General features: G+C 43.2%; 1 protein-coding gene across 2 annotated transcripts in view; it reads left to right on the forward strand.

The window, feature by feature from the left end:
• Nucleotides 1-9,426: 9,426 nt before the first annotated feature.
• The window catches only part of RCL1 (RNA terminal phosphate cyclase like 1), a 41,716-nt gene continuing 32,499 nt past the window's right edge, over nt 9,427-18,643 (forward strand). The window contains exons 1-3 of one of the 2 annotated variants that reach the window (XM_038170536.2): nt 9,427-9,667; nt 12,675-12,746; nt 13,539-13,714. In XM_038170536.2, the coding sequence (XP_038026464.1) occupies nt 9,514-9,667; nt 12,675-12,746; nt 13,539-13,714 (402 nt within the window). In that variant the 5' untranslated portion in view covers nt 9,427-9,513. The remainder of the gene's footprint in view (nt 9,668-12,674; nt 12,747-13,538; nt 13,715-18,643) is intronic. The other variant, XM_038170537.2, reaches the window with a different exon arrangement.

An 18,643-nucleotide genomic window follows, 5' to 3' on the forward strand; every position in this document is an offset into this window, starting at 1 on the left:
TTCTTTTCTTTTTCCTTCTACTACAGGCCATTCACTAACATGTTAATCTTATTTTTAGACACCTTGTAAACTTAAAATTATTTAAGTAGGAAATTTATTAATTTAATATAAACTTGGTAAAATTTACCTGTTGAATTCAACACCATAAGAGGAATTGTTTAGGAAGTTCAGGTTGTTTCCCAAGACAACCTTCCTGAAAATGTGTCATAACATAAAGGGAGAACTTTGAAAGGCTTCAAGAATAAAGTTAAATTGGCGTTTTGAGCCTCCAGCTAGGAAGAACAAATGGTCTCCACTGAACATTGTTTTTGTCTCTTGAGAAAAATAGTTATGTAAAGTCGAAATAGCATGGGCACTGAGACATCTCCCTAGATGTGTACAGTGTCAACTACATGTTGACATCTATGCAAATAAGGAGTTGTTGCACTGAGATCCAACATGCCCTCCAAACAAACATGCTGTGGTCAGGTCTGCTAGCAGCACAAAGCTTTTCTAAGTAGTAAGATGCTTAACTTAAGGGATCCATCTGAACTGAAAAGTAAGTCTGCATGTATATAGAAATATCCTTTGCATCATTATTATGAAGTAACCTACTTCTATGATCCCACCAGATTACCAGAAATAGAAAAAAAAAAAAAATACTGGAACTGGAACTCCAAATTTATACTGTTTTCTCTGGCATATATCCAATATATCCATGCATCCAAACATCCATCTCTGAAAATTAACTACGTTCATCAAGGCATGTATTATAAAATGCATTAAAAGTCATGTATTATATAAAAAATAATTCATTTAGTATTACACTTAATATGAAAGGTATGGCAAAGGAATAAAACTGCATGAATGGTAAAGGCTGCATTTCACCTTAACCAAGATAAGCAAGACCAGTTAGAGCTAAAGCTAAGGGTCTTTCAACACCTGAGCATATGTTGTATTCACCAAAACTACCACAGGTGAAATAACGCCCAAAATACACTGACTTTTGACTCTGTTATTTGCGTATAGAATTCCTTAACACACTCAACCAAAGCCATAAAACAACTTCAGACACTACTCGCTTGATACCTATTCGTAAAGCAAGCACACCCGGATACTGTGGATGTTGAAGGCTTGCAGTAACACTTTCCGTCACGAGATGTCACCAAAGCCACGTCTGAAGGTGCTGTGGTACGTATGGAGGGATGCTTGCTGCCTTCAGACACTGGGAGCGCTGCACTCACTTGGTAGGGGCTCCTCGCCTTGCTTACATCCTTGTGTCAGGCCTGCAGGTGAGCCGCGTGCGCTCCAGTCCACTTCAAAAATCTAAAATCGTGCATTATTTGGTGAGGAAATATAAGTGAGGAAAAAGTCAATTCCTAATTGACTTACCAGGCGGCCAAGAAGTCCAACGGCGTCCTGGTTTTATCAGGAATACTGTAGCCAGCAGGATCATCCCCCAGTATTCTGCTCTGGTGAGGCTGTACCTCAAGCACTGTGTTCAGCTTTGGGCCCCTCAGTACCAGAAGGACATTGAGACCCTGGAGCATGTCCAGAGAAGGGCTGCGAAGCTGGTGAAGGGCCTGGAACACAATCACAGAATCACAGAATATCCCGACTTGGAAGGGACCCATAAGGACGATCAAGTCCATCTCCTGGCACCGCACAGGTCTACCCAAGATTTTAGACCATGTGACTAAGTGCACAATCCAATCACTTCTTAAATTCAGACCGGCTTGGTGAAGTGACTACATCTATGAGGAGCGGCTGATGGCACTGGGGTTGTTTAGTCTGGAGAAGAGGAGCTCAGGGGAGACATTATTGCTTTCTACAACTACCTAAAAGGAACGTATGGGGAGCTGGGGGTCAACCTCTTCTCACAGGTAACTGGCAGTAGGACTAGAGGGGAAGGCCTCAAGTTGCACCAGGGGAGGTTTAGGTTGAAAATTAAGAGATGTTTCTTCTCAGAAAGGGTAGTCAGGAATTGAAGCGGGTTGCCCAGGGAGGTGGTAGAGTCACCATTCCTGGGGGTGTTTAAGAAAAGGTTGGACGTGGTGCTTAGGGACATGGCTGAGTGGGTGATATTGGTGGTAGGGGAATGGTTGGACCAGATGATCCTGAAGGTCTTTTCCAACCTTAATGATTCTATGATTCTTCCTTGCAGATTCTACCACATTTTCATTTCTCTGCCTTCAGATGCCTCACACATAAAGAGGAGGATCAATGCTACCTGGTCATGGTTTCAAAAAAATCTAACCACTAATAATATATGTTCCCAATCACTTTTTATTCAACTATTTAGAGCATATGAAATCGGATCATCCTGGTCTCATGACAGCTGATCTGTGATCAAAGCTCTTCCTACATGGCCACTACTAAGCTGTGAGGATGGCGAGTGTTGACATCCTTCTCTTGACTACATAACAGTTTTTTTTTTTTTGTAATTCCATGCCCTCTGAGCCCTGCTCCTGCTGTGCATTGTTGTTGTGAATCCAACAATTCCACAGATGTGTGCAGTAGATTAACAGACATTAGTAAGTAGATCCTTTGGAAAAGAAGGGCCCAACACTAAAATGGAGATTAGTGTGAGGAAAAAATCAATTCTAGATACAGTGATGCAAGTGAAGAATTTACTCCCAGCTGTGTTAAGGAAAGAGCCATGATTATGGCAACTAAGCAGGGAGCTGATCTTGATGAATTCAAGAAATGACATGGCAAAGCTTTGCAGAGTTTTCAAAAAAGCCAGGAAAGCAGATATGATAGCTTAAGTTAGTACCAAAAAGTAATTTCAAGTCAGATTTGAATGTAAATCCGACCCTTATTTTCTCAAATGCTGAAGATACTTTGTTACATCTGTAAACCTTGATTGCTCTTTTTCTATTTTCAGATCTTGAAATTACTTCTAAATATTTGACATCATAATCTAAATCAAGGAAAGAGATATTCCACCTATGAACAGCTCTCTTACAAAGACTGCCAATGGGAATGTAATGTTTCACAGCTGTTTTCCAAGCTCTATCAGAAACAGTTTCCTTCACATGCCCAGGCACTCTGTGCCTGGTACAGCAAGTACACATCTAGGTTAAACTTGAATTTTCAAATATTAAGTATTTCTCTATAAGATTTGGCATTCACTTGTTTGCCTCACCAGCCTTTTACAGATTAGAAATGGACCCTAATTAATCTTTCCCAGAATGCAGGAATTCATGAGGTAAAATTCAATTTGGTTCCATGTTTTTTCAAGTGCAAGGCAGGAAATCAAAATTATGATAGAATATTCTTTATCATTAATTTGCTTGACAGCCTACAATTTGAGTAGCCACTGTATCACTTACATAAAAGCTTCCCACATACACAGAATGAGGAAGCCACTATCTTATCTAGACGTTCCCTAAGGCAAGAGATAAACTGTAGGTTTCCTTAACTATTCACTCCCTATCCCTCAGGCAAAATAAAGCAATGATTTCCAAACAGGGAACTCTTCAGCTTTTAAAATGTCTTCAAAATAGTTGTTGAGAAAATACAGGAAGAAAACAAGGGACGTTGGGACTAAATTTTTTCAGGGTTAACAGCTACATTTCAACTGTAGCCAGTGAAAACAGAAAGCAAATGTGCCTGATGAGATCAGGTGCCCTAGTCAAATAGGTTATGAGAAAAGTGGTTGCTCTGACCTATGCCAAATGTGGTACTCACCTGATCAGCTGACGAATTCATCTTGTGGAAAAAAAAAAAAATCAAAAAATTTGTAAAAGAATGTGAAAAATAAGAATCAGAACAAACAAAAGAGAAGGATGGGAGCAGCAAGCTGGCTAAAGGATAGGAACATTGTCTTCAGCATCAGCATTTGACTATCTAGATACTTTAACTGTATCCTCAGCAAAAGACAAGGCAAGAGGAAGTGAGAACAGGAGAAACAGACTGGTAGGAGTTACCTTTAGGACATGGCTTCAGTATGAAAAGATCAGCCTGAACACTAGGTTGACTTGTTTGTACTCCTTCTCTACTTCAGAGTAGGTCAGTTTCATGACTGAGTTCGTAAAGTGGTTCAAGAAATATCTGTGATGGGAAGATGGGGAGGATGTGGCACCAGGGCCTCCTCTGACTAGCAACACCATCCAACACTTCATGTTATGAAACACAGTCTGAAGTTATGTCTACACAGGAAAATCACAAAGCACACTGAACTTCACAGAAGGTACTTGCAGGCAAGCATAAAGCATTTATGTCAATTGCTTTAATCCCAGTTCTTCGGGTGTTGTTCACAGCAGTTTATACCACTAAATGCCACTCTGCTTCCTAACCACATCAATGCATCTCTACCCCCCTTATGGAACCACCAGGTCATGGAAAGCTTGTCCAAGAACCTGATTCCAATGAAAACTAACTCACCAAAAAAAAAGGGCAGTCTTCATCCACCACAGCTCCCTGAACTGTGCTGCTGATACAGCAAACATAAGGAAGGTTATGCGGCAGCCATTCTTAAATCAGCTGAAGAACATTATTCTATGACAACTGTAACTCATGTGAAAGACTTCGTTCAATAAGTATCCCAGATACCAGGAGTAACTTGTCCACAGTAAGCCCTGCCTAAATATATTAGAGCTGCACCAAACATTATTGTTTAGACACAGGTATACAAGTAGCTTAAAAAGTGGCAAAGGCTTTCTCCACTGAGAAGTGTGTGATGTGCACTAGTACCTGTACTCATGCAGTGGGTAGCCAAACTGTAGGACAGGCATTCTGGATACACAGCAGTAAATTTTTCATGTGTAATTGAGCTTCACAGGTAGGTCAGCAGTGGTATGTTCACCCGTGCAGATTTACTGGCCATTTCTAACACTTCCAGATGGCCTAGGCTCTCAAATTTCTGGATATTGGTAATCACCACCCAAATCAAAAGGCAGAGTGTGCTGCCAAAGTTGGTAGCACTGAAAAGGCTGTGTTCCTTTCTGTTGAGCAATCCTGCTTTGGAGCCCAGAAGGCAGTCTACATAACTGAAGCTCTCTCTTTACAGGCTAGGGTTGTTTCCCTAGCTGGCTGGACCTCCAGTTCTCACCATCATATCAGTTCCGGCTCCCTAAACGCAGACCGCAATAACAACTTTCTTGGCAGAGAAAGTCAGAGCCAGTGATAACTCACAGCACTTTGTATCCCACACCATTCCTGAGGTTTTTAATAAAAGTGATACAGAATTGTTAAGATAAACTCGGGTACCTGTAGAGAGAGGAGGATTTTACTTCATTTCAAAGTACTTTACATCTTTTCAAATATAGTCTTTCAGAACAGTTATGACCTTCTTTGCTGTAATGCCTTGGTTAGAATTAGACTGCTCTGTGATGCAGGGACTTGAAGAAAAACAAGCTATAATTACAGGAGCAATTCTAGCTGGTATGACTTATTCACCCTAGAAGTATAACACAGTCAGTAAAAACAAGTCTGAACAAGATGCTGCTGAAGGCTTACCTATTAACTTGCAAAATATACACATAGACAGACCCCAAGTCCTTTAAATAACACCTTATTATTTCAATCTGCAACAACTCACAGAATATAAGGAATAATTAGTGACTGTCAACTACATGAAAATCATACCTCTGACTCCTATGCCCTTGAAACTCAGAATTTAGTAAGAGTGGTATTTTTCCAAGAACTTTCAAAACTATACAATTTAGTCCTTTTAGAAGAAATATTTTCATAAGCTTATTATAGGGCTGAAGAAAATCAAAACAATTTAGTACTTCAGGCTGGGACTTACAAAGATCCTCCAGGATCATCCACCTACAGTTTGGGGGAATTGGCTTACACTTTACACTTAAATCTCAGGGATGACTTAACCTTGAGTATATCCAAGTTCAAGACAAACTGTGGTCCATTCTCCTTTCTAAGAGTAAGTGTTTTCATAAACCATGAATCGTCTGCTGACTGAAATTTCCTTCCTTTTTACTTCCCTGGAGTTTACTAATATAAGTACCTGAGGCCACATTACTCAGGTGTTCCTCTAAAGACCAAACAGCAATTGTCACTATATACATGTATGTGCAGATGCACATAACCATAGTTTATACAATTTGCACCATTATACAACTATTTTTGTACAAAATCTCAAAAAATATAGTAACAGTATTCCTCCCTTACAACATGATAATTTTAAACACTTTAACAAAAATTCTTATATACAGCTCTCCCCAAAGTCTCAAATGTTTATTTAATATGCTTTACAACTAGCATAATTTACTACTTATTTGAAAAACAACTATCCAAACAGTTGAACAACTGATTTAAACTTTAGATTACACACCAATCAAATCAAAATGAACTGGACTTGAAGAGTACCTACAGGGTATAATATATACTGCCTTATATTCTTGCCTTTCAAATCTACACCAAGATTAAAGTACTGTGTTAGGTACTTGCTTTCTGAACTGTCAACCCTCTCACTGTTAACCTCTCTTAACAGAGTTTGTTTGATATAATGACGGGCTTTTCCTTTCTGTTACAGCTCCTTTCAAAGAAGCTGTAATTTGTTTTTGGAAGGTGATAGCTGTCAAAAAGAATAAACAGTTTCTGTACAACAATCCAAGTTATAGTCATTCTTCACTCCTTATAGAGACGATTCATGAAGAGCGGGAGAAGATACCATAGATAGTGAAACCATCAGCACTTTAAGGGACATCAAGGAAAAAAAAAACTCTGAGAAGCATGATTATTGTAGAAAAATAGGCCATCATCTAGATAGTACAGGTTTACTTGAAACAGATTTCATCTTTATAAATAATAATAGCAGTTGATTGTAAACTCAGATCTCTTGACCTGGATAGCAATATTTGAAGAAGATTTAAAAATAAAAAAATAAAAAAATAAAAATAAATAAATAAAAATGATGTTAAAGTACTGCATTTTGTGCTGATACAAAAATGGATTCCACTTTGAGCTTACAGAAAGACGAGAACTTTTATTACTACAAGCAATTGACTTTTTCCAATAGCCTCTTCAAAATGACAAATGCATCTCAGGTTTCTGTTTATTTGTTTTTAACTAGCACTTCAGCTTTGAACAAAATGCTTTAGCCAGAGGTTTTAAGATCTGAATGACCGCATTTTCAACATAGGAAGACTGGAGAACCCCTCCTGTGAGGAAAGGCTGAGAGAGCTGGGACTCTTCAGCTCAGCTCAGAGAAGGGGGGATCAGGGCTTGGGGATGCTCAGGGGGGTCTCAACAATTTATTCAATTACCTGAATGGAGGGTGCAAATAGGACAGAGCCAGGCTCTTCTCAGTGGTGTGCAGCACCGGGACAAGAGGCAGTGGGTACAAACCAGAATTCAAGAGGCTCCATTTGAACATCACAAAACACTTCTTTACTGTCTAGGTAATGGAGCACTGGCACAGGTTGCCCAGAGAGGTTGTTGAGTCTCTGTCCTTGGAGACCTTCAAAAACCATCTGGGCACAGTCCTGCGCAACTGGCTCTAGGTATCCCTACCTGAGCAGAGGGGTTGGACCAGATGACCTCCAGAGGTCTCTTCCAACATCAATATGAGGTATGTGACTCTGTGAAAGCATACAAAAATAAATGCAGATGTATAAAAAACATTTGCAGGCTTAAAAGTAGAAAACGGCATATATCTGAATGTTAAAATATCAAAGACAGAAATTTAAAATTATCACAGCATGTTCATTCAGGAACAAGTCTATGATTTGGGATGCATGCTCACTGCAAGATTCAGTAATAATCCAAGTTTAACCATATAAAATTGTTCATTTCACAGCTGAAATTCTGCAGACAAGTAACTGCAATGCAATTTCCATACTGCTCTGTGTTAATCCTGGTAAAGTAGCTAAACACCACACATGTGCTCACTTCCTCTCTGCCCAGTGAGATGGAGAAAAGAACTGGAAAGGTAAATGTGAGAAAAACTGTGGATAAAGACAGTTTGATAGATAAAGCAAAAGCTGTGCATGCAAGCAAAGCAAAATAAAAGTCATTTACTATTTCCCATTAGCAGATGTTCATCCGTGTAAATAGTCTTCATCACATGTAATGGTTACTTGGGAAGAGCAACACCACAACTCCAAACATCCCTTCTTTCTCCTCCCAATTTTTATTGCTGAGCATGATGTCATATGGTATGAAATAACCCTTTGGTCAGTTGGAGTCAGCTGTCCTGGCTTTCCCCTCCCAACTTCTTGCAGACACCCAGCCTCTTTGCTGATGGAGGAGGAGAAGCAAGAGAGAAGACCTTGACTTTGTGCAAGGACTGCACAAAAGAAAATCAGAAGCAGAATTGCTTTCTAGGGCCTGCATTTCTCACTCCAGGTGTTGAGGACAATTGTTGGGATCCTACGTGCACCAACAGGTGTTAATCACTCTCAACATCTTCACCAGTAGTCTCTGCCTACTGGCCTGGGAGCTCCAGTTAAGCTCAAGCCTGATCTTTAGTTCCTTGCCTAAAGTACATTGTCGATTTAACTACCTCCAGTCCCATATCCTGGCATGACACCAGTCCTGTCTTATCTCCTCAGAGTTATGGTGCAGCTTTATCACTACCCCATCCTCTTTGTAACTGGACCTGCTAGATGGATCCTGTCAGTGGACCCAGCGCCCCGTGCCGCCCACCATGCTCAATGCTGCACCACGGTGCCCTGTTCAGTGAGGGCAGGGCGCAGGCTGTGCAGTGATCACCCACAGCTCCTGGTGCATCCCTGCTTGCTGGCAGCAACCTGACCTCATCCACAGCAACACATAAGCTGCATTTACTCAGGAGTGAGGTCTGACATGAATTCGTGCACGGGAGGGAGACACAGAACACATCTTTGGAAAACACCGCCTTGTGGGTGCTTTCAGCTAGGGGTATTCTGTCAGATCGCTCTTGCTCTTTTTCACTTAACACGAGGGGCTTTCTTCCCTGCACACATAAATGTTGCCCAGCAATTAACTCTGTCACCCTTGCATGCTCCTCTTAAAACACGGATTTTTAAAACCCTTGCTTCAGCTGAGTAAAGCTTTACTCGGACTCCTGTTTCAGGACAGCTGCTCTCTACCCCTGTAGTTAAGGGAATGGCACGAACAGAAGATTGGAAATCAGACCCTGCTGTTCGATGAGTTTCCCTTAGGACAGCCAGTGACAAATTACCGGGGGTAAATAAATAGACAGATACATGAAGTCTGCCAGAACGTGTTCCCAGCAACAAACCCTCCCTCATCTAGGGAGCGCACCCCGGGTACACCCCATTTCACCGGGGACCTGAGGCGCCCCCCACAGGGGCCGGGCTGCTCGGGGTCGATCCGAACCCCAATTCCTCATCGCAGCGACCGCCCAACTAACTGAGGCAGCGGCGGGGCGGGGCAGGCGGCTGAGGGCTGAGGGGGTTTCGCCCCGCCCCAAAAGCCGCCCCCTGGCGGCCACCGCCCCGCAGCCGCCCCGCCCCTCGCCCTTTGACTCCCCGCTGTCCCCGCGCTTCCTGTTCCCAACCACGTGGGCGCGCCGGGCTCCGCGGGCACCCGCACCGGCACCGGCCGGGCTGTGCTGGGCTCGGCATGGCGGGCGGCTCCTCATCCTCTTCCTCCTCGCACTGCCTCAGCTACGCGGGCTGCAACTTCCTGCGGCAGCGCCTGGTGCTCGCCACGCTCAGCGGGCGGCCGCTGAAGATCCGCAAGATCCGCGCCCGGGAGGAGGACCCCGGGCTCCGCGGTGAGCCCCGGGGCAGGGCGCGGGGGGATTGGGGGACGTGGGGGGGGTGGTCCCGGCTTCTCCCGGAGAGCCCCGGGGGGGTGAAAGCCGGGGGTGCCCCGGACACGTCGGGGGGTGCCGGGGGTGGGGTGAGGCTGCGTGGCCGCGGGGTGCTGGGCTTCGGGGGGTGTGCCCGAGGGCGGCGGGGACAGGGAAGGGAAGGGAAAGGGATGGGATGGGCAGGGAAAGGGATGGGAAGGGCAGGGCAGGCGCTTGGCTGCAGCCACGTGCATCCCTCCGAGGGAAGCCTTGCTCGGGGACCTGCGCTCCGGCCCCCGTCGCCCCCACGCTGGATGCCCCCGGGCGGTGCCATGGGCAGCGAGGCAGAGGCACCGCCGAGGTGTGTGTCGGTGTAAGAAGCTGCGTTTGGGCTTTGCTGGCTGGTTTGTGTGAGTGCTGAGAGCGTGTGGAGCTGTGTCTGGGAGGATGGGGCCCGCCAGACGGCGGGTGCAGTGCTTGCACTGAGCGGGGCATCACCAGCAGCTAACACCCGATGCAGGCTCGCAGGGTGGCAGCAGCAGGAGGGCTGGCTGTCGCCTCTCGGTCCATTTTGGGGTAAGGTGCGAGGTTCAGAACGGGTGAGAGCGGCACTGATGCAGCTCTGCCTCCTGAGCAGGCTTCGGTTCACACCTAAAGTCCCCTAAAGCTGCCAAAGTGTTCATATGTACTTGACTTAATGTATACTAAGAGTCAAAGTATTTATTACTACCACAAAAAGTTTGGTGCTGAAGTTTGTGGCTTTTGCCAAATTTGTAGGAGGTGCTTTTCCAAGCATGGACTGAATCATGTAAGGTATGGCCATAACAGAAAAAGACCAGCAAACCTTAATCTATATTGGTAATTTAACATGTGCTTCTTTCAGCTTTTCACGACCAGAGTATTTGTGGTGAAAGCTTTTCCATAAGTTTGCATTCCAAGAGGGAAACATGTTCACAAGGACGGGTTTTTGCACTGGAAAAGGTCCCACTGCTGCCATACAAACTTTGTGTTTAGAAATTATCAGGACAGAAAGCAGAACCAGTGTTGTGTGACTGGTGCATCAGCAGTATTAGGCAAATATTAACAAACTGTAATGTCTGCAAGTTGCTCTTTTGTTTAAATGTTCATTGCATCCTAAAAGCTTATGTGGAAAGAAAAATCAGAGTATTGTCTAAGAAGTCAGATAGAACTTCCTTAGTGATAAAACTAAAACTTACTGACCATTATGCAGGTGCATTTGGTCTTAAAACTAGCTGATTTTTGAACTCTGCATAAATTTGTTGTCTTTTGTGCCAAGTCTATACCAACCTGGGATCCCTAAGAATCACAGTATTGCCGCTTTTTTTTTTTTTTAATATATGTGCTTGTTCTTTCCCACATTTGTGAGCAGGATTCCACACTGTTGTGGTTCTGCTCGAGTGGGCAGCCAAGCTCCACCACAGCTGCTGTCTCACTCCCCCACCTCAAAGAGGAATGGGGAGAAAATACGATGAAAAGGGCTCAAAGTTTGAGAGAAGGACAAGCAGATCACACAATAATTATTGTAACAGGCAAAACAGACGCGGCATAGGTAGATAGTAAGATTTATTGCTCATTACTAACAAGCTAGAGAAGTGAGAAACAAAGGAAAGAAACCAAAAGCACCTTCCCCCCCCATCCACCCTCTTCGACCTCCTCCCCCCCAGGCAGCGCAGGGAGACGGGGCAATGGGGGTTATGGTCAGTCTACAGCACTTCTCTGCCGCTCCTTCTCGGTCACTCTCATCCCCTGTGCTGTGGGGTCCCACCCACGGGATGCAGTCCTTGATGAACTGATCTGACGTGGGCTTCCCACAGGCAGCAGCTCTTGCCAGGTCCACCTGCTCCACCGTGGTCTCCACAGGCTGCAGCGTGGAACCCTGCTCCACCGTGGTACTCCACAGGCTGCAGGGGACTTCTGAAGCAGGTGAATCCTGCTTCACCGTGGGCCTCACCACAGGCCGCAGGGGACTTCTGCTCCAGCGCCTGGAGCACCTCTCCCCCTCCTTCTGCACTGACCTTGGCGCCTGCAAGGCGCCTCACTCCTTTCACTCTCCCAGCTGCTGTATCACACAGCATTTTTTTTTTTTCCCTGTCTTAAATTTGCTCTCACAGAGGCACAAAACAACATTGCTTACTGGCTCAGCTCTGGTCAGCAGTGGGGCCCTTACCAAACACGGGGCAGCTTCTAGATCCTTCTCAAAGAAACCACCCCTACAGCCCCCTGCTACCAAAACCTTGCCATGTAAACCCACTACACACACAAACAGCAGAAACTGTGTAATTAGCAGAGTAAGTTCCTCTAGGGCACATGTTAAGCTAAAGCGTTGTGATGGGAAGACTTGTGTTTCTCTAGTCTCACTTATGTCATTGATAATTTTGGAAATAAAAAACTCTGAGATCTGCAGATAGCCAATGGCGACTGCATTTGTGGAACAGCTGTGTGGCTGTAGCACTTCACAAATGAGCAACAGCTTTGTTAAGACTTTGCAGAGGGTAATGGGAAGCTGTGATTAGCTGGTGGTACTTAACTACACAGGGTCCTGTTGGCTAGGATTTGTGCATGTATGCAAAACTGACTTTTTAGTGAGCAAAATGTAAATTGTCAAAGGCTTTATTCCGGGCTTGAGTGATCCTTTAGACCACTGTGATCAGACATACCAACTTCTGTCACTTGCTCTCCCCTTGCTGTATGCAGGGGAGAGCTGTGTGGATAATCCAGTAGTCATGTCTAAGTGCATCTGAGTTGATTTGAGACATCTGTAAGCGTTAAGAGTCAAATTAATGCCTCTGTTCTCATTTGAACTGCCTTTTCTGATGTGGTGAAATTAAACTACAAGTTGAAGAGTAAGAGTAGCCTTACTCCCTTCAAGGGGGAGTCATTACAGGGAAAATGTGTGTTGACCTTTCTTACTGTTTTCAGGAGTAAATTTTAAGTAACTTTAAAATTCTTTCTTTGTTCTACTCCTCAGACTTTGAAGCAAGTTTTATTCGCCTCATTGACAAAGTGACCAATGGCTCTAGGATTGAGATAAACCAAACAGGTGAGACCTTTTTATTTCTTCTTCCTCTGTTCGAGTCTTCCAGGCTTTATCACTTGCTTCACTGAATTAAAAGCTACCGCTTGGCAGGGAAGTGTTTAGATAGCATTGACTGAGTAGATTAGTAATAACCCAGGAGAGAAGCTTTATATTAATAGGTTGCACACAAGAAGATCAGTGCTCCACCACAGTGCAGTGCAATAAGGAAACTGTATTGCTCAAGTTGAAGACTGATATTTGTTTGGTATGCAGGATCTCCTAGTGGTGGAAGGTCTCTGAACCAGGGTGGGGTTTTGTACAAGGCAAAGTTTGTACTTAACCAGCCATGCTCAGAGAGGAGTTGGTTTGAGTGAGAAGTATCCTATGTAGAAATCTCAGCTGTTTCTCATCCTCTCTGTGTTGCAGGGGATTTTAAGGCTTGTTGGTCAGTAAAGCAGATGGCATACCTCTAGATATGCTGAGACAGCAATGTCTCAAGTCTGTTGAAGATTTAGTTTCTGTGGAGGATGCTAGTTGCTTGTTTCAGCATTTTGGTGGTTGTTGAGAGGTTCTTGATATGGGGGGAGGAAGGGAAAGGAGGAGGAATGATGTGCAAGGTAAATGGACAGTCATCTGCCTCGAACAGTTTATTAAACATTGATGCAGAAACGGTGTGGTGGAAGTGCTGCCCATCTTTTATAAAGTCTGCTGTCCCCAGTGTGCTGGTTCACATTGTCGCAAAGTGTCTTTATGCTGCAGTAATGGGTAGTGTGCTGACAGCGCTCTAATTTGATTCCCCCTTGGCCTCCTCCCCAGGTACTACCTTATATTATCAGCCTGGTCTTCTGTACGGAGGTTCGTTGGAACATGACTGCAGCCCCAGTCGCAGTATTGGCTACTACCTGGAAAGTTTGCTCTGTTTGGCACCTTTCATGAAACATCCATTGAAGATTGTCCTGAGGGGAGTAACAAATGATCAAGTAGATCCTTCGGTAAGTAATAAAATTTAAGTACCAGAGAAACATTTTTTTTTCTCCTAAACAAAGTTTAGGAGAAACTAATGTATGCTGTATGCTGTGTTTCTGTCATCTTTCACATCAAGAAGTACTTGGTATTACTGCATCTGTCAGCAAGCTTTCTGAATCAAACATCTACTGAACTGTTCCCTTTGATCTTTCCAAATTGCATTTGTTAATCTACCTTTGGAGTTTTGCTTCTGTACTGCTGTTATCTCATCTGGAAACTGTAAGTGTGATGCGACGACCTTCCACTGGTTTACTTCTCATGCTCTCTTAGAAGTTAGATGGGTTGTTTCTCCCACCCCACTCACTTTACTGTAAGAAGAAGAAGAAATTGTCCATGAAATTTGAGTGTGACAGAGAAGGAATCTTCTTCTCCTGATAGATGTTGGATAAAGTTGTAATTATGCTGCTGTGAAGCCTTCTTTCTGTTAGATTCACGTGGCAAGAACAAATGAAATTAGCAAAAATACTGTATGTAATTGATTTTTCAGAAAGAAGTTAAATGGCATAAGTAGATCAAATAACTATGGGGTGTTTTGCCTTGATTCCTGTTACTGATGATTTACAGTCCTTTGTTTAAATAGTCTTGTTACAAAAATTATCTATGGGGATCATGGGATTAAAACACTGAGGTAATGGTTATGGGTTATGTAGGTTGATTTTTCCTAACAGCTTTTAGAGAACAGCACACTTTTTTTTTTTTTTTTTTTTTTTTTACCTTTCAAATGCCAGCTAGAGCCTATTTTCCTCTGAGTAGATGAGGGGAACACTGTAATCAGAAAACTTAACAGTATTTGTAATCATTTTAAACTGTTTAAATATAATTGCAGATATTAGGCAAGCCTCTGAGTCCTGCTATTATTTAGGGCTTTTCAACTGCATTTATCTTGTCACTTTAAAAACTGTGTTCTCTCACCTGTGGCTCTATGAAACACCCACATGAGCCAAAGGATAATTGAAGTGCTGTTTAAAAAATAAATCAAAAACAAAATAAAAGGGGAGCATGCTCTCTAATCTTTCAGTCACCATTATTAAAAATGTCATAGAAATGGTAAGCAGCAAGAATCAAAGAAGTCTTTTTTGGCTGACTGCATCTTTTTCACCACAAGGGAGACTTTTTTTTTTTCCTTGAAGAATTTAGAGAGGAATACCAGTCCGATCTGAATGTTGTTTTCAAGTATGTTTGGACACTTACCTAAGCAGCTGAATCTTGATGTGGGAATTTAACTCTTCAGGCACCAGACATGTGGGCCAACAGAGATTAACTGATCTTAATTGAAAAAGGTGTGAGAATCAGAGCCAGTTTGTGCTTAAAGGGGGCATGCACCTGCTAAAGCTCAGACACAGAGTGGTGTTGCCATACAGCAGATGAATTGCAGTACCTCAAAGTATGTCTGCTGTTCAGCCTGCAGCAGGTGTAAGTAAAATGCAGGGTTGCGTGCTAATGCCTTGCATCTTATGCTCATTGTGCTGTAGAAGCATAGCTGTGGTTATTGGGGCTCAGCTAATGTAAGCAGAAGATGTCTAGCAGCTCGGTGAAATTTTTTTATGCATGCCCCAAAAGAGGTGCTCAGATTTGTCTATCTATCTACACACTTTGAATATCCAAGCGGGAAGAAAGAAAGGAAAGCCACTGTAAATACTTGTGGGTAGTTTAAAATATTCAAGGAGTTTGGCCTGGCGCTCTTCACATAAAAACCTCTCCATCTCAAGTTAGTAGCTACAATAAGCAAAGTACCTGCTTATATACATTGCAAGTCGTTTTTTGTTTGTTTGTTTTTTCTCTAAGTTTAGCTTAGTTTATAAGAGGCATGTAATATTTTTAAACACTTACCTTTATTTTGGGGCTAGGTGAACTCTGCAGGAGATACCCTTGCATGAGTGGAAGCACCCCTAAGTTAAGTAGCAGGAACACAGAGGCAGCCGTAGAAGTGGGACTTCTCCCTCATGGCAGCAGTGAGCAAGTAGGCTGACCCCGTGGGCATTCTGAAACCTGTCAGCACTGAGCTTGCAGCTTTTACATCTGCAAAGACAGCCTCAAATATCTGCTGGATACAGTTGCTGTGCTGTGAGCTTGAGCTTGCTTTTTGCCAGGCACCCTCTGGTTGGGAGGACAGACAGGGATCACAGTAGATCTCCTGCTGCAGGGAGTAGAAGTGGACCAGGCAAGAGAGGCTGTTTCTGAAGGATGGCTAGTGGAAAGAAAGCCTTCAGCAGAGTTCAGGGAGGCATGGGTCAGGCAGAGTTCCTGGGGTATAAATTGACTATGTGTTTGTTTACATACACTAATAGCCCACCCGTGGGTTGCAATGAAAAGCTCTTTCACAGCTGGCACCATTAGGGATAACTGTACAAGCAGTAATTGGAGGGATACTGTGGCCTCTGAAATGCAGGGGAATGTGCACTTGTGCCAGTTTGGACTGTAGTGATGATACTGTGTGTGTGTACTGCATCCTAAATGAGAGGAAAATAAAATAATGCTTTGCTTGCGTTTGTCAGGAAGAGATCTCCACGTGGATTCAGAACAGTAGCCTGAACCATTGATTGGAAGCCTATGTTTGCATTATGCATTATGTCTTTCTGTGCAACCACTGGTGAGACCTGACCCTGAATAGCTTGTGGGACCAGTCATGCATGGGACTGGCATGCAGAGGTGTCATAGTTTCTAATTTGTCTTTACAAAGACATTTCCCCCTGCAATAGCATCTATGAAGTGCCTTTTTGAATTGAATGGAGGTGCCGTGCAACTCATCACTGTCTTAGTTTCCTTTCTTTTTCTACATGTTTTATTAGGACAGATAATGTAATGCTGTGATAACCTAGTTTTAGAATAACTGTTCTTAATATTTGGGATTGCAAGTGCTGAAGCATTTTACAGCTGTGGCTTGGGATTTTCAGTCAAAGTTATTTTCATGATGGCATGAGACTAGCATATGAAGGTTTGGCTTGGGAGCAATAAATTTCAGTGTTAATCAAAATTCAGCAGTCGTCTCAAATTCCAGGGAAAAAAAAGTTTTTTCCAACAGACTTCAGTGTTCTCTTTTTAATTTGCTAAACTCTGCTGCACGCGTTTAGTCTAGGTCCATATAACCAAATGCAGTGCTGTATGGTAGGGATAAATGCTGTTCTGTGCAGTGCTAATGGCTATGTAGACCAGCTATTGGCTACCTAGGAAAGGGACAAGCATGTGCTGTTGGGTCTCTTTTCTGTGGTGGTGGTTGTTGTTGTTGTTTTTTCAGCTTTGCACTAGTTAAGGGATTCTGCAAACCAGTATTTTTTTTTTTTTTTTTGCTGTTACAAGGACTTCTTTTAATCACTGTTGACTTTCTTAAAGGGTTGTATTTCCACCAACAAGCAATGGGACTTGCAACTTGCAGCTTTCTGGCATTTGTGGTGAGGTATGCCCTCAGTTGTTTGAAGGCTTTGCTATGGTAGAGTTAATGATGTGTTGTCTGCTATGAATATGGAGTAACTTCCCTCCAAGGTGAACTGAGAAATGGTTTTATGGTTGAGTGATAGGCATGAGCCTAGAAAATAGGGTTTTTAGTCTCAGTTCTGCTACTGTCTTCACTTCCAGTGAAGTTCTTAACCTCTTCTGCATGAACTTGGACACATCTACTGATCAGAACAGCCTTTTCCAATGCTTCAAATACTGCCAGTTACCTTTTCTGCTGAGGCTGCAAATTTGGAACAGAGACAGTCTCTTACTGTGTATCTGCCTGGTACCTGATAAGTATCATGCCTTGAACTTGTCTGAGAATTGAAAACTACAGCATCTTGAAACTCTTGGAAACAGACAAACCAGGCTCAAAATTGATCCAGCTTCCTAATGTTGCCATAATAGGCCTTCTACAGAGGTAGACTTAAGTCCCTAGGATCACAAAAGTGGATATGGAGGAGGGGAAGGGGTTTCCTATCCCACGTGATGAAGCTTTTACTTTTTCACTGGCATGTGCTTTTTCACAACAAACAAAAAGGGGGGATAAATATTGTGTAATGTTAGGCAAACCAGACAGGCACACTGAAATTTCAGCACTTCTGATGGTGGTATTCCTGTGTGTCCATGTATGTGCATATGCATGTTAGTGAAGAGTTTTGTTCCAAAAGTCAAATGTGTGATTAATGAATAATACTGAGGGGCTGGATTAAGGTAGTAAGAGGCTGTAACTTGTATTTCTTACATAAATTCTTGACTTTTTTTTTTATGAAGACATTAAAATGTTGATACTTCTTACTGTTAAAAGCAACCCCAAATCCCTGTCTGTGAGAAAAAAAGTATATTGGATAGCAGAATTTGAAAAATGAGAACTGTAGCATATGCTTGTAGCAACTCAGCACTAACAGGTTGTTTCTAGCCTTGTACGTGAGGTATGTGCTAGTACTTTGTCAGTGGCTAGTACTATCTGCAAAGCAGAGAGAATGAAATTCAGGGATCATGGATTCTGGTTGAAACCATGGAAGGGAGGGTGTTTTTTTTCTGACTACTCAAAGTGCCATCTACCGTCTGCCTGTTTTCTTCTCCACCTGGACTCTAGTTCCCTTTGGTCATGCTGTACTGGTCCTGTCTCTCCCAAGCTGTTTGTCTTGTGTAATTCCTTGTGCTGTTACACTGCTAAATCATTTTTGTCACCTTCAGCAATGCTACTGAAGTTTCAGCAGAAGGAAGAAGACAACAAAGGACAGTTGTTGTCTTAGTTAACAAACAGGAGTACCAGTGGCAAGGAAAATCCTGCTGAGACCTAGATCTGGTGAGCACCTGGCTCACAGGGAGTATTTGGATGACTTGTCACCCACTTCAGATTCTCCTTTGTCAACTAGAATTACTTTGTTTCCCAGAAGCAGACAGAGAGAAGCTCTTGACAAAAGGATGAAGTCTCTCCTGGCAAACAAAAGGCTTCC

The sequence above is a fragment of the Anas platyrhynchos genome, chromosome Z (genome assembly GCF_047663525.1).
Source record: "Anas platyrhynchos isolate ZD024472 breed Pekin duck chromosome Z, IASCAAS_PekinDuck_T2T, whole genome shotgun sequence".
Lineage (NCBI taxonomy): Eukaryota > Metazoa > Chordata > Aves > Anseriformes > Anatidae > Anas > Anas platyrhynchos.